At 28.4% G+C, this 15,645-nt stretch overlaps 1 protein-coding gene across 2 annotated transcripts; it reads left to right on the top strand.

Annotated features, from left to right (window-relative positions):
• Window positions 1-5,065: 5,065 nt before the first annotated feature.
• LOC108456313 (transcription factor JUNGBRUNNEN 1-like) lies at window positions 5,066-10,656 on the top strand. 2 transcript variants are annotated; one of them, XM_017754911.2, is made up of 3 exons: window positions 5,066-5,374; window positions 8,317-8,660; window positions 9,894-10,656. In XM_017754911.2, exons 1-3 carry the CDS (start codon window positions 5,182-5,184, stop codon window positions 10,350-10,352), a joined length of 996 nt encoding a protein of 331 aa, XP_017610400.1. In that variant the 5' UTR covers window positions 5,066-5,181; the 3' UTR covers window positions 10,353-10,656. The 2 variants fall into 2 exon arrangements, with proteins under 2 accessions (XP_017610400.1, XP_017610399.1); XM_017754910.2 differs by having other exon boundaries at window positions 5,071-5,374; window positions 8,314-8,660.
• Window positions 10,657-15,645: the final 4,989 nt, after the last annotated feature.

Raw genomic sequence — 15,645 nt, 5'->3', positions numbered from 1 at the left:
TTTGATGTGTAAACTAACAAGAAAAACTTAATTGATATAATATTGATGATACTTTAAGAACTCAATTAAAAAAAATTAGAGATCGATTTAAAATATCAACGATATCTTAGGGACCTTTAATAAATTAATCCCAAAAAAACCATAAACACGTAGTGGAAAAAGTTTGAAACCACAAAAAAATGTAGATGAAAATTTACCATAATACATTGATGTAAATAACTGATATTTAAAGAATGGTTAAATTAATCATATGATTGCCGGCTAAAAGGTAGAAGGAGCATCAAAACTATTAGACTTGTGAATTGTATAAATCCCATGCAATCTCACCTACTTCATAAATTTATGGGAACCCACCTATTCCTTCAAATGAATCTCCTTCATTTTAGGTTAAAATCACAATCAACAAGTTTAATTACTATATAAAATCCCAATAAAATCTTTTTCCTTTTCTGCCCAAACTCTTGGTTAATATTTCTTTTATTCTATGGGTTTTGACCAAGCTTGTTTTATAATTTTTTTATCAACATAATTGGGAAATTTAACGAATTATTTGGCTATAATTGGTGACTTCTCGATGTGGTGATGTGTGAACTTGTAATTGGCATAAGAATCTACGTCAATAATAGGGTTGGTCTCAAAAAATGTAAATGTTTAATCTCTTAATGTTTTAATTTTCATTAGGAAGGTAAAGCCCTAACAATAATGCGATTAGTGCGACTTAAATTTAGACTACATTTAAGACGGTAAACACCTTGACCATCAAGCTAACGTACGGGGCTCTTTGAATATTTTAATTTCATCATTAAAGTTTTTTTATCTTTGAATTTGGATTCTATTAAATAATTTAATTTTTTGTTGACTCCGTTAAGAGAGAATGATTTAATTTTTTGCTAACTCCATTAAAAAATAATGATGTGGCATTTTAATATTCTATCATGTCATCGCTTGATTTTTTAAAAGAATTTATATAAAAGATTTAAAAATTTAAAATATATATATAACAAAATAAACGCATAATGATAAATTTAGTCCTCAACCTCTATATATTTTTGTTTTTTTCTTTTTTCTAGCTCAATTTGACCATTAACCTTTTCAAAATGAGTCAATTTGTTTTTTTAATTCAAAATGTTGACTAAAACATTAATTTTTTAACAATGTTGGCATGGAAACATTCGTGGCAATCCATGTATACTTTATACTGGCATAACACTATTTTTCATATCAATAAATAATTTAAAATTTATAAAAATACAAAAAAAAAGCATACAGTAAACATGCATTGCCATGTTTAAATAAATCACAATTCAACTATTTTTGAAAGATTGACGATCAAATTTACCATTATGACAAAATATGTAAATATTAAAGGCTAAATTAACTATTATGTCAAATTTGAAAATATATTTATATAATTTAAAAATTCAAGTGATGACATGGCACTCTGAGAATGCCACTTCATCACCTCTTAATAGTGTACTTGTATCCTTAAAAAAACATTCATTTTTTTCGGTTAATCGCGTAAGACATCTCCAAACAAAAGTTCAGATTTTAAATTGATGCCTAAACTTGAAAACATTTTAATCGAGTTCTAAAAATACATTATCTTTATATATATATATATATATAGATAGATAGATAGATAGATAGATAGATAGATAGATAGATAGATAGTAAAGAAACAACCAAAACAACAACAATAAAAATTTAAGACAAAAAAGTATCAGAATTATTTCGATCTTCCATCAATAAACTCGGCATTGGAATCGGGTCGTATCGAATATTTGCATATTGCTAGTACCAGCAATTGGGATCTTGGCCATGTGATTTGCTACTCTATTATGAAATCGAGAGATATGTCGGACATGCGCATTCCAATTGTGGCGAAGGAGTTGGTGAATGTTCCGCAACTCATGTAATCTGCTTTGAACTGCACATCCAGTAAGGATTGTTTCCACCAACATAGCATTGTTGCCAACTCAATTCTAGCATGGAGCATAATTAAAGCGCATAACTCACGCTGAAATCATATGTGCATCTATCACAAGAACCGCTTGAATTTGACATTTTTAAAACAAAATCTTTTTAATTTTTAATGACAATGTTTTTATAACACATTAAATCTATATGAAGCCATACGTATATAATTATTTACAATTTAATTCATATATTTTTTTTAAAAAATTCATGTCAAATCCAAATTAATATTCAACATCTAAATATAGTAAATGTTAATATTATTTTAAAGTGAAATGTAGTAAATGTTGAGTTGAATTATTTGAAACTTAACTAAACCATAGTTAGTTAAGAAATCATGTAGAGTTTGGTTAAAAATGATTGGACAATGGCCATTCCGTAATGAAATAAAATTCCAATATCCTCTTTGTATCTCTCTAAAAAGTCATATGGACGACTCTCTCATCTCTTCACTTGTCTTTTGGTTATGCTTACAACAAAACTTCCATTACACATCAAACAAATCAATTTTGGAAAATCAAATGTATAAAATTTGTTAATTGCAAATGTCATAGAACATATGATATCAACATGACGTAGACCCCTTTATATATGGTGGAATTTTAATTTTAGTCCTTATACTAGGTTCAAATTAAAATATTGATTTGGATTTTTCTTGGAGACATCCCTTCTAGCATATATACACACATAAAATATATATATATATATATATATATATCAACATGGTAAGTTGAAAAGTATGTTTATAAAAAAACATTTGTGCCAATGTTTTAATCGAAATGGTTGATTGTATTAATTATTTAAATTAATTAATATTATTATAAAAATAGAAAGAAGTAATTACATTAAATTACAATATAAGAATTAAATTAAAAGTTGAGCGTAGTAGAGGATCAAAATGATAATTTGATGTATATATATATTTAAAAGGATGAACAAGTTTTAGGGTAAAAATAATATAAATGTTGAACTTTTTTGGTGAATAAAAAAATAGAGAAAATAAATACAATTATCTAGAACTAAACAATGAGATTTCTGCTAACAGCTCCAGATCCTCACTTTAGTCAAAAGTAAACTTGACGATGCAATCCGTTTCTATGTTCTCTTCCCTAGAGATGTACTCTATTTTTTATTGGCTTATTTTCAATAGAAATTGTTGAATTCATCTAATAATTACAATTACAATTATAAATAATATAAATAATACAATTAAAATTAATCATTATAAAGTATGATGATTAATTAGATTACTATTATACTAACTATTATATTTGATGCAATAATTAATGAAACTTAATTTTAATTTCTTTTTGTAGAATTAATTTGTAAATTTTAAGTGCCTTGTAAATAATAATTGATTTCCAAATCATTACCAAAATTTTGAGGTAAAAATCATCAAAATCTTAACTAATTAGGAGAATAATTAAATGGATATTATTATTATTATTATTATTATTATTATTATGATGCTCTATTTGATAAAGTACTTTAAAATTTTAATCAATTGAAAATTAATATTTTCAGTAATTTAAAATTTTAAACATGTTCGATAACTGACAATAAAAATTATTAAATAGAATTATTTCTACAAAAGTATGAAAATTTATAAATAGATAGGGACCTACTTATCAATTAATAGAGATTAAATTCAATTATTTTTATTTTATTCTATTTAATATAATATTATATTATTTTTATCAAAAAATCTAATTATATTCCACATTTTATTTTAAGTAATACATCAAACAAATTTTGTAACTTACAATTTTAATAAAATATTTAAAATATACTTACAGTTTTAATTACTAACGAGTGTTTAATTAAAGCAAATATTTAAAACCATCTTATTAATAAATATTGAAATTCACAATGATGATGCTATGAAATTATTTTGTAGAATATACTTACAAAAATCTTCTTACAACTCGTTATTGAAATTCAAATAAAACTTATATTCTTGAACTTAAAAATTAAGAAACTTTATTTTCCAACATATGGCAATTTCCATGAAACTGAGAGCCCATATATATATATATATATATAATTGCATTGAAGAAATTTTGTATTAAAATCTGCATTTTGATGTAGGAATTTTCGAAGATATTTTCCTAAGCTTTGAAAATTTCCCGTTTACAATTTCAACCCATAAATGCCAAGTGACATCTCATATGCCTTCTAAATAGTCAATTGTCTTTGCCCACTTGACTAGACTTACATACAATATTCTGGTTTATTTAATTATTTTAAATTTTTTAAAAATTATAACATTTTCCAGGTAATGTAAATTAAAAAATTAAAATATACATGTTTAATTATAAAATCTTGATAATTGATACTAAAATGATAACTGAATCATGTTTTTCTATATAATTTTGTATGATTAAATTTTTAATGATCCAGTTATTATATTTTATATTCTATTTTTATAGATGATGTATGTCAAACTTGACGTGAATTTATAATTTTAACTATTTATTTTATAAATAAAACTTATAATTGTTTAAAATTTACATGCTTGACTGATACAATTTATATTGATAAATTCAATGAATAAATCATTAAAATATTGATCATGCAAAAAAATTGAATGGGTGTAAAAACTTCTTTAATTGTACAATGCAACACTTCTCTTAAATTTTAAAATCATTTACTAACATTTGTTGAGTCGCATGATAAGAAATTTAATACTTTTAAGTAAGATTTTATATTCAAGTTTTGTGAATTAAAAACATCAATAAAAATATATTATTAATTTAGATTTAATTAAAATTTAATGTAATTATCGGACCTAGTAACAAAGGTAAAGGGGATTGGTAATATCTACTATCCCTCCTAAATGATAGATTTATCATTTAATCCTTTAAATATTTTATGAAATTATATATTAATATAATAGTAAAATTACGATTCATATCTAATCTTTCTAATCAATTATTTATGTTCGTCCTGATCTAATAGGAGAAAAAAAAAAAGAAGAAGAACATTCATGCTTTTTATTTTTCTTTTGTTATAATCACATCTAGAATAAAAAAGGTTACTTTATCAGTAAATGGAAGACTTGTTAATCAAAAAGTCTTGTCTTGACTTAACCCCCACCCCCCATGTTTATAATAAGCTAAACACTCCTGCCACTTTGAGAGACTTGGGTTAACAGAGAAAAAAACTATATACCATAAACTGAGAAAAGAGAGAGAGAGAGAGAGATTAATGGAGGATTCAATTGATGATAATAAAAAGAAAAGAAACGGGGAAGAAATTAAGCTTCCAGGTTTTAGATTTCACCCAACAGACGAAGAACTCGTGGGGTTTTATCTGAGAAGAAAGGTGGAGAAGAAACCGATCAGTATTGAACTAATCAAACAGATTGATATCTATCAGTATGATCCTTGGGATCTTCCAAGTAAGTATCTGATTTTTTTTTTAACATCTTTGATCGTTTCTTCAGTTGAAACTATTTGTTTTTTAGATAATATAATTTTTCACTCAATTTCGTAATTAAATTAACTTTAATATTTATATATATATATGGTCTATTTTGACATTTAAATTTAATAACTAAATTCATCTTAATCCATAAATTTGAAATATATAAAAGATTGGTTATATGATACTCGGAAATTGCACCATATCATCACTTAAATAATTAAATAAAAATTCATAAAAATTTAAATAATAAAAGTTTTATTAAACTGGTTTAACTTGTTCAACTTTCAATTTTGTCCCTGTTTTTACTTTTACCAATTTCAAACAGTTTTCAAGTCAATCGATTCAATCTCTTTGTTTAGACTATTATATCAATCAACTCTCGATTTGTCCAATTCGGTATTGTTCTAGTAACATGAGTCATATCATCAAATATTGATGGATTCCAAGTTTAGAACTCAAATGAGAAAAAAAAAATTACAAGTATCAAAGTAAACTCAGTTGTCAAGTTCAGGGGTTAAAAATTATATTATCTCCTTTTTATAGATATTAATATTTGATTTAATATTACAAAGTAAATATTTATAAAACCAAGCTTAAAATATGGTTCAAGTCTTTATACTTCAAATTTTAGAATTTAGTTCTATTTTTTAATTTTAAAATTTAATATTAAATTTGCTAATGTGATATTTAAAAAATAAAATAATACTCACTTAATATAGTAATATTAAAAAAATGATGTTGTAATAAGCTTGAAAGAATTGCTACGGTATTAATAATTAGATTTTTATTTTTATATTAAAATAAAAATAAAATTCTTAAAAATAAAATTAGATAACTCATAAAAAAATACAAAGACTTGTAGTAAATTTACAATCTTAAAACAATTATAACAATTAGTAATAAAAAATTTATCAGTCCGAATGAACAATTTAAAGGTGAAAAGAGTTATTGATAGAAGTAAATTTTGTATAAAAGAAAAATTACCTTTAAAGTTTTATAATATTTAATTTTATTTTATATAAAATTTTGTAGTAAAAAATATCTCTAATCTCTATTAATTTTACTTTAAGAATCTAAAAGTTGACTAACATAATCATTTGATGAGGTAATTTCCTCTACTTAATTGATTCTCGCTAATTTTTATTTAAAATATTTTGACAAATAAATAAATAATGGGAAAACCTTTTCTTCTTATAATTTATTGTTTCCTTGGCCGAAAAAACAAGAAGGGTAATTCCTTATTATATTCTTTACACACTCTCTATTCATCAAATAAAATTAAACTTTGTTTAAACCTTTTTGCTTTGAAGAAAAGGAAATCCTCACCAATTTTTGGAAATAAATTTAAAATTTAATCTCCAACTTCAGTTTAACAAGGAAAAAAATGATAACAGTTAAGGGTGGGTCAATTTCTTTAGAAGTATTCGAAAGCAGTTAGTCAAACTCTCAACAATTGAAAGTATTGTCGTTTGAGAAGAATCTTGTCTTTCGTGTTCTGCCAAAAGTAGCGTGTCGTGAGTGGTTGTCCTGAAAGCTTGATTCAGAGAGCCAAAGCACCTCGACCATATGGCTACCCACTAAGGAGATGTGAGTGTTTCATCGTCGGTGGGGTTCGAGCCTCTAACCATGTCCTCAAGATAGTTACTTACATTACGTTAGCTTTCGACAAAGCACTAGAGACAACCTTTTTGAAGACAATACCTTCAATTGTTGGGGGTTCAGTCAATTGTCTGAATGATAACAATATGAAAATTTCTTTCGAAGAAATCGACCCACCTTTGTAGTATTTTTTTTCCACTTCCTATTAATAAAATAATTTTATTTGATTACAAATATTTAAATGTTTTAAAATTTATTTTTAGTAATTTTATCAATTATCATCAGATTTATTTATATACATAGTACATAAATAAAATTGTACGAGAAGATACAATTAATGTGAACTTATTGAACATTTTGTGGTTAAAATGATGGATTTCATCATACTTTGGGCCTACCATTCCATAACTATAAATGTCCAATAAATGAATAAAACCCTTTTTCTGCCTAGTCGAACTAATTCAATTAATGGTTCAGCATCATTATATTTTTTCCCCTCTTTCTAACAAAAATTTAACATCTTGGATCTAGTCAAACATAGCAAGCATTTGTGATGGCCTAAAAGCGAAATTTCAGTCTTTACTCCTTAGAAGAAAAAATTTTCTCAAAATCACTATTAGTATTATTTTCTCTATTTATAATACTCCAACATGATATCTTAAATTACACTAATGCATTGTATTATATAGAGTTGGTTAAATTTTGCCCTAGGCCTCAGGGGCGGCAGCAGACCCAACCATCTCTTAAAATGGCAAATCTAACTTTTGGTGCTTTAAAATGTATATAATTTTAAATTTTTATATGGTAAAATTTCACTTTGCCCCCTTAAAATAATAAAAGTTTGATTTAGTCATTAAAAAATTATAAAGATATAAACTATTAAAATGGTGAAATTGTATTTTAGCTCTCATAAAAATAAACAACTTAATTCTACCCCTAAAAGAACTTTAGGCTTCACCCTTGCTAGGTCCCTATAGTTTTTGCACATTCGGAATTTAACCATCTACTTTTATTTCAAGAAATTTAGTCCCTTTGGGTTTAAAAAAGCAAGTCAAATTGTTGTCACAATTAAAATTCGTCTCTTAAATTACAGGTTTATTATAATGTCATTATTTTATTACATAAATTGAACAGAATGATTTTAATGACGTTAACAATTGAACTTGCATATATAAATTTAAAAAGTAAAATAACTAAATTTTAAATGTAGAAAGAGTACAAAAATTGAAACATATTTTAACCTATACAAGCTGATTAATTAATACTGAATGATAATAATGATGAAATGTGTTTTTTATGCATGGTTTGAGGAAGAAGTTAGCAATGTGGGAGAAAAAGAATGGTATTTCTATTGCAAGAGAGGAAGAAAATACAGAAACAGCATAAGGCCAAATAGGGTGACCGGTTCAGGGTTTTGGAAGGCAACCGGCATCGACAAGCCCATCTATTCATCGTCAACCAAAGAACCCCATCATCACCATCACCATCACCATCATCAGCATGATCGTCATCAGCACCAGCATTTATGCACATGCATTGGGCTCAAGAAATCCCTTGTCTACTATCGAGGCTGTGCCGGCAAGGGCACCAAGACCGATTGGATGATGCATGAGTTTCGCCTTCCCCCTAATGGGAACCACACCACCAATGCCCAAGAAGCGGTAAGCATATACATTCTTAATTCTTCTACTTTGTTTTACTATGGTTTAAATTCTAAATCAGTATCAGTTTAACCATAACTTTGAATGTTAGATGCGGACTCAAATTTAAAGCGAAACATATTTAAAATATGTATATTAATATACTTACCATATGAATGAATTTAGATACGTTAAAAAATGCTTCTTAAATTTTATTGATTATGTATTAGAAAAGAGTTCTTACATTGAACAAATAATTTTTTTTTTTTTTTTTGCTTAGCTAGTAAAATTTCATTAAACCCGAAAAAGGTAAACAAACCGAAAGGTCAACGATAAAATAATTTTTGTACAATCTTACAACTTATGATACCAAAATATAACCATAAAAATCCACACCCTAAATAATAACTTGCACCATATCACCAATAAAAGACCCGAAAACGAAATCCGTACCTTCCACCATGGAATTATTAACATATTAACTATGTGTGAATCTATTTATGATGTCTTTGTCTATAAATAGAACAATAGCATACAAATGTCTATTTTATACTTCTCAAACATCGAGGGTTTTTTTTTTTCATAAACATGAATTTAGTTCTTAATAGGATTGTTTATTTTACCACTTTGGTTTTTTTTTTCTACTTTAGCCCATAATTTTTAAATTTTAGTCAAATAGCTTTGTTTTGGATGAAAAAGTTAATTGAACCATTAAAATTTTAATGACAATAATGTGTCAACTTGCATGTCAGTTTATGAATACTTCACTTTTAACTTGAATAAATTTTCTAAATTTTTAAAATTTGTTATTTTTTAATTTTATAAAGTATATATAAATTATCACACCAATTGTCACATTAATGCCATTAAAATTTCAATGAGCTCGTTAATTTTTCATTTAAAAAATTAATTTAACTAAATTTTAAAAGTTGAAGATCAAATTGATCCGAAAAAATAGAACTAGAATATGCTAAATTTATCAATTTACTTTTATATAAATTTTAAACATAATCCCTAAATTTTTATACAATTCTAATCTCAATTTGTTGACTTTATAAATCCACATTTCCTTGTCACATTGTACTTTTTTTCGTAATAAGTACTTTGGTCGTACTAGATTATTACGAAGTTTCCTCGCTGTTAGGTCTTTCAATTTCATGTGGACAGAAAGAAAAGAAAAAAAAAAAGAAAAAGGGACTATTCGAAACCTAGCGAAAAAGACAACTCAGTGTTCTAATAGTTGCATGCATGCAGGAAGTTTGGACGCTTTGTCGAATCTTCAAACGAACCCCGCCAAACAACAAGTACCCACCAACCACGGTGGCATCAACGGCGGCTTGGAAATTCAGTGCCACCACGACAATCAAACAAAACGGAACTGATTCTCCCACAACTTGTCGTAGCAGCATGGAAGATGTTTCTCAAAGCCAAAACAGCTACGACAAGTGCAAGAGCCTTTGTGACACAGTCATCCAACAAAAGGGTAACAAACCAGACATGGACGAAGTTGATGCAAGAAACTACTTCCTTTACGGCAGCACTCTTCCATTGTCAACGCAGCAAGCTCCATTTACATCCACGAATTTCCCCACTTTTTGCAACCACCCCAATGGCGATGTCGATGTGTTTAGTAATGGAAATTGGGATGAGTTGAGACCAGTGGTCGAGGTAGCCCTTGAACCCTATACCAGCCATGCCTTTGATTATACATAAATGGGGTTGCCGGAGAATGAAGGTATATATATACGGTTTATATATATATATAATGATTTGGAAGATGAAATGAAGGAGATGATGTTAATTGGGTGAATTTTCAGAGACAATGTTTAAAGAATACTTTAGATTTCTCTAGTATTATGAACATAATTATATACATATAGGTTGTCAGATGTTACTATATACTGCCGTGATGATATTTGTTCTCTTAATAGATTTTAGTTGATAATTTTTGTTATGTAATATCATTGTAATGGATATTGAATTTTTTTTAATCAATTTCTAGTATAGGTTCATTAAATTAGGTTATTTAACTAGTTTAATAATATCTAATTGCTATTTTTTTCATGTTAAAAATTATAAACATTTATAAATTTTAAAATTTATATTGATTAATATTTTGTGTTTAAGATTTCAAAGCATTAAATTTAATCTAATTTACGAATATTTATCAAAATCTCTAATTTAACCAACTGTGTAGCTGAATCTTTGTTTAGTCGACACTTATGTTGTTACATCAATTTAAAGGTCATAGATTCAAACTAATTTAATTAAGCAGGTAATATTCTTAACTTTAAATATATTGTACCTAAACCAAAATTGAGAAAGCTATATAAAACCAGCTGCAAAAAAAGTATGGTGGTTGAATTTTAATTCGGTTGATATTATTATTGTAATAATATGAAGATGAGGAGTTCAAATATACTTAAGCATGTAATATTATCTTCTTTAATGATGGAGATTATAAGTAATTTAGAATTTGTATAAAAAAAGTCAAACTTATTCAAGGTCACTAAACTATTAGTAAGTTTACGTTTTGATTGCTCAACTTTGAAAAGTTACAAAATAGTCACTGAACTATTCAAAAGTTTTCATTTAAATCATTGAACTATTCGAAAGTTTCTATTTAAGTCACTATGATGTGAACTTCTTTTTTTAAGTCCGATTAGTAAGCTTCAAGCAACGATTCGACAATCAAAATGGTGGGTCAATACCCATCGACAAGTAGAAGAACTTACCTTAGAAGAAAGCTGTTTGGATTTTGGTTCGCACATTTGTAACGTTCAAAGTTGTTTCATGAAAAAATATTGAATTGTAAAAGAGAAAGTGAAGGAGAGCTTTCGACTGGTGCAAATGATGCGAACAGAAAAGACTATACAATAATAATTTTAATAACCCAGTGACTTAAATGAAAATTTTCAAATAATTCAATAACCATTTTATATTTTTTTAAAGCTAAGTAACCAATACTTAAACTTATTAATAATTTAATGAATTTACCCGTAAAAAAAAATCTAGAAAACTGTATAAAGGACAGTGCCCTTAACCCACGACTGTTATCTGGATTTAATTTTTGGACAATTGGATCTAAATAAGCTACCATTTAACAATAGCACCATTTGTTGGTCCACATTAAAATCCAAATATAGTAACTCTTAACACCACACAGAACCATAACGATGATAGGTTGTTAACTTATTGATAGAGATAACAACAAGATGAAAGATAATAAGGAAAGGAAAAACTAAGATGATGAGTACATTGATTCATAATCAATGAGCCTATTTATATAGGCTTTGACATAATAGAAAAACTAAAAATAGGCACTAAAAACTAGAGAAAAAATCTAAACAAAAAAATCCATAATTTTCAACCACTAAAACTTTGATGCGCATCAATTATTTGCCTAGAAATAAAGAAAACAATCCGATTTTATTAACAACCAGATTTTATTAACAATCCCTCCTTTAAATTGAAAAACTCCTTAAACTTCAGTTTACTAGTGCTATTCTTCAAACAGGATGTTCCAAAGTGCAAACTCCCATTAACCTCCTCAAATTTTGGAAGGAAAACAATTTGATAGGTTTGGTAAATATGTCAGCTAGTTGATCTTCGCTCTTGCAATACTTGAGATCAATTGCCCCATCATTGTTAAAATCTTTCAAAAAATAGTACTTTACATCAATATGCTTGCTTCTACCATGTAATACTGGATTTTTTGAGAGTTTGATAGCTAAATTATTGTCACAAAAAATTATTGCAGCTCCCATTCTCTTGAACTTTAGCTCCTTCAAGATTTTCCTCAGCCAAATAGCTTGTCATTGACAAAGTAACAATGGATTGTTTCTTGGATGACCATGAAACAACTCCGGTTCCCATCGTGAAAACATAACCTGAAGTGCTTTTTCTGCCATCCAGATCTCCTGCAAAGTCACTGTCAGTGAACCCAAATAAATCTAAAATTTCACCTTATCTATAAAATAACTCAAAATCCTTGGTTCCTTGCAAGTAACAAAAGATTCTCTTGACAGCCAATAAATGCATCTTTGTAGGATTCTCCATAAACCTACTAATCAAACTTATAGAATACATTATGTCAGGTCTTGTACCAGTCAAATACATTAACCTTCCAATGATATGCTTATAAAGAGTGCTATTCATTTTCTTTCTCTCTTTTCTCAACTTCAAACCAAACTCAATGGGGGTGATTGTTGGATTGCAATCCTTCATATCAAACCTGTTTAGAATATCTTGAACATATTTCTTTTGAAAAATAAACATCCATCAGCTGATTGTAGTATTTTTATGCCTAGAAAATAATGCATCATACCAAGATCTGACATTTCAAACTCAATCATCATAGACTTCTTGAATTCATTAAACATGGAACTACAGTTTCTAGTGAAAATAATATCATCAACATATAAACTCAAAATAAGCATTTTCTCTTCATCGCCAGTTTTAATAAAAAGAGTAGACTCATAAGGGTACTTGGTATAACCAAATTTCAAGAAATAAGCCTTAATTCGATTATACCAGGCATGTAGGGCTTATTTTAGTCTATATAAAGCCTTTTTTAGTTTATAAACCTTATTTTCACTTCCATGTTTAACATAACCAGTAGATTGTTCAATAAATACCTGCTTTTGGAGGTTACCATGTAAAAATGTCGACTTCACATCTAACTAGAAGATAGGCCAAGAGTATTGGGCTGCAAGCGAAATCACCAATCTGATTTTACCATGCCTTGCAAAAAGAGAAAAAACTTCTTTGTAATCCACCCCAAACTCTTACTTATACATTTGGCCACTAAGCGCGCCTTATACTTGTCAACTTCTCCATTTTAAGCGCGCCTTATATTTGTCAACTTCTCTATTTTCCTTCAACTTTCTCTTGTATACCCATTTGACACCAATTATCTTGTGGCCTTCTAGAAGCTCAGTCAACTCCCATGTATCATGCCTTTCTATAGCTACAATCTCTTCATCCATTGCCTTTTGCCATTTTGACTCCTTTGTAGCATTTTCAGATGTTGTTGGATCACAATTTACAAATAAGGCAAAGTGGATGATTGGATCTTCAGTTTGACCAATGCCAGTTACCTCAAAATCTCTCATCCAAGCTGGTCTCCATCGAATATGACTAGGATAAGGCTCTGTTAATTCTACTTCGGTGGTTGTTGGAGCATCGTTTGGTGAACTCTCAAGCTCAAGTGTTGCTTGAGTCTACTAATCTAAAGGCTGCTACCTTTCAAATTCAATTTCAGTGCCAACAAAGGTTTGAGAAGGTTACTGATCATTCCAATTCCAAGTGTTCTCCTCATCAAAAATTACATCCCTGCTAATAATAATTTTCTCCGTTAAAGGATTAAATAATTTATATGATTTAGATGTTTCACTTACACATAAAAAGACACACTTCTTTCATTTGTCATCAAGCTTCTTTCTCTTTGCATCTGGAACATGTGCATAAGCTATGCAACCAAAAATTTTGAAGTGATCTATCGTTGGTCTCATTCCACTCCAAGCTTCTTCAGGAGTCATATTTTGAATAGAAAAAGTTAGGCTTTTATTCAAAATGTGGATGCTCTAATATACTGCCTCTGGCCAAAACCATTTTGAGACTCTTCCACTAGCAAGCATGCTCCTCACTATATTCAGTATGGTTCTATTTTTCCTTTTCGATACGCCATTTTTTGGGGGGTATATGTAGCGGTAAGCTCTTTTCAAATGTCATGACTTTTACAAAATGCTTCAAATTCCTTGGAGCAATATTCTCCACCATGGTCAGTGCGAAGAGCTTAATGGTTTTCTCGGTTTCATTCTCAACAAGTGCTTTGAAGTTAGTAAATGCATTAAATGCTTCTAATTTCTCCTACAAGAAGTAAACCCACGTTTTTCGGGAATAATCATCAATGAAAGTAAGGAAATAATTTTTACTTCCATTAGATAATGGTTTTATTAGCCTACAAATATCAGAATGAGCCAATTCCAGCATACGTTTTTCTCTCTGAGACTTTCTTTTGGGAAATTGTTCATGATATTGTTTGCTAATAGCACAATCTTTACACACTTGGGGTGGAATAACAATTTGAAGAAGACCACTGACCATTTCTTTCTGTCTAATAGTCTTTAAACCCCCAAAACTAATATGACCATAGCGGAAATGCCAAAGCCATGCATCAGTCTTTAGTTTAACCATCAAGCAAGGTTGAACACAATTAATCACCAATGGAAATAACCTGCTGGTATTCATATGAACTACTGTAATTGCACCTCTGAAAGAATTATAAATTTGACAAACACCTTTTGATATCGTAATCACATATCATTTTTCTTACAATTAACCAATACTTAACAAGTTACTTTTTAAAGTAGGCACAAAGAAAAAATTGGAAATTGTCTCTACAAAACCAGTCTTGGTTTTTATACCAATATCACCCTTTCCTACTACATCAACAATAGATTTATCTCCAAAAGACACAGTAGTGTGAAAGTCTTCATTTAGATAAAAGAAAGAAGACTTATTACCGCACATGTGGTTACTATAGCTCATATCTACATATCATAAACATGAGTTCTGTGACTCCTCTTGCTTGCTATGAACTTTCATAAACAAGGTTTCAACTTCTTCTTTTTCTGCAAAATTGGTTTCAACTTCTTCTTTTTCTGCAAAATTCAACTTTTCTCCCTTTTCCTTATCATTAGACATATTAGTATGACATTCAGAATGATAATGACCAAACATATGACATCTAAAACATTCTACCTTTGATTTGTCAATTTGTTGATCCCATTGTTTTCCTTTATCATTTGGTCTGGCATGCTTGCCACCATCTTGATTCCAACTGCCTCTTCTACTTCTTCCCCTTCCTCGACCTCGACCTCTTCCTCTTAAAGAATGAATTGAAGCTTTCAAAGCCTGCTCTATTGAGGTAGAAGTTTTATTCATCTTCTGCTCATAGACCAACAAAGAGGTCTGAAGTTCATCAAGAGTGAGTGCATCAATA

This window comes from Gossypium arboreum, chromosome 7 (assembly GCF_025698485.1).
Source record: "Gossypium arboreum isolate Shixiya-1 chromosome 7, ASM2569848v2, whole genome shotgun sequence".
Classification (NCBI taxonomy): Eukaryota; Viridiplantae; Streptophyta; class Magnoliopsida; order Malvales; family Malvaceae; genus Gossypium; species Gossypium arboreum.
The sequence above is the reverse complement of the archived record's forward strand: the minus strand, read 5'-3'. Positions and strand labels throughout refer to the sequence as shown.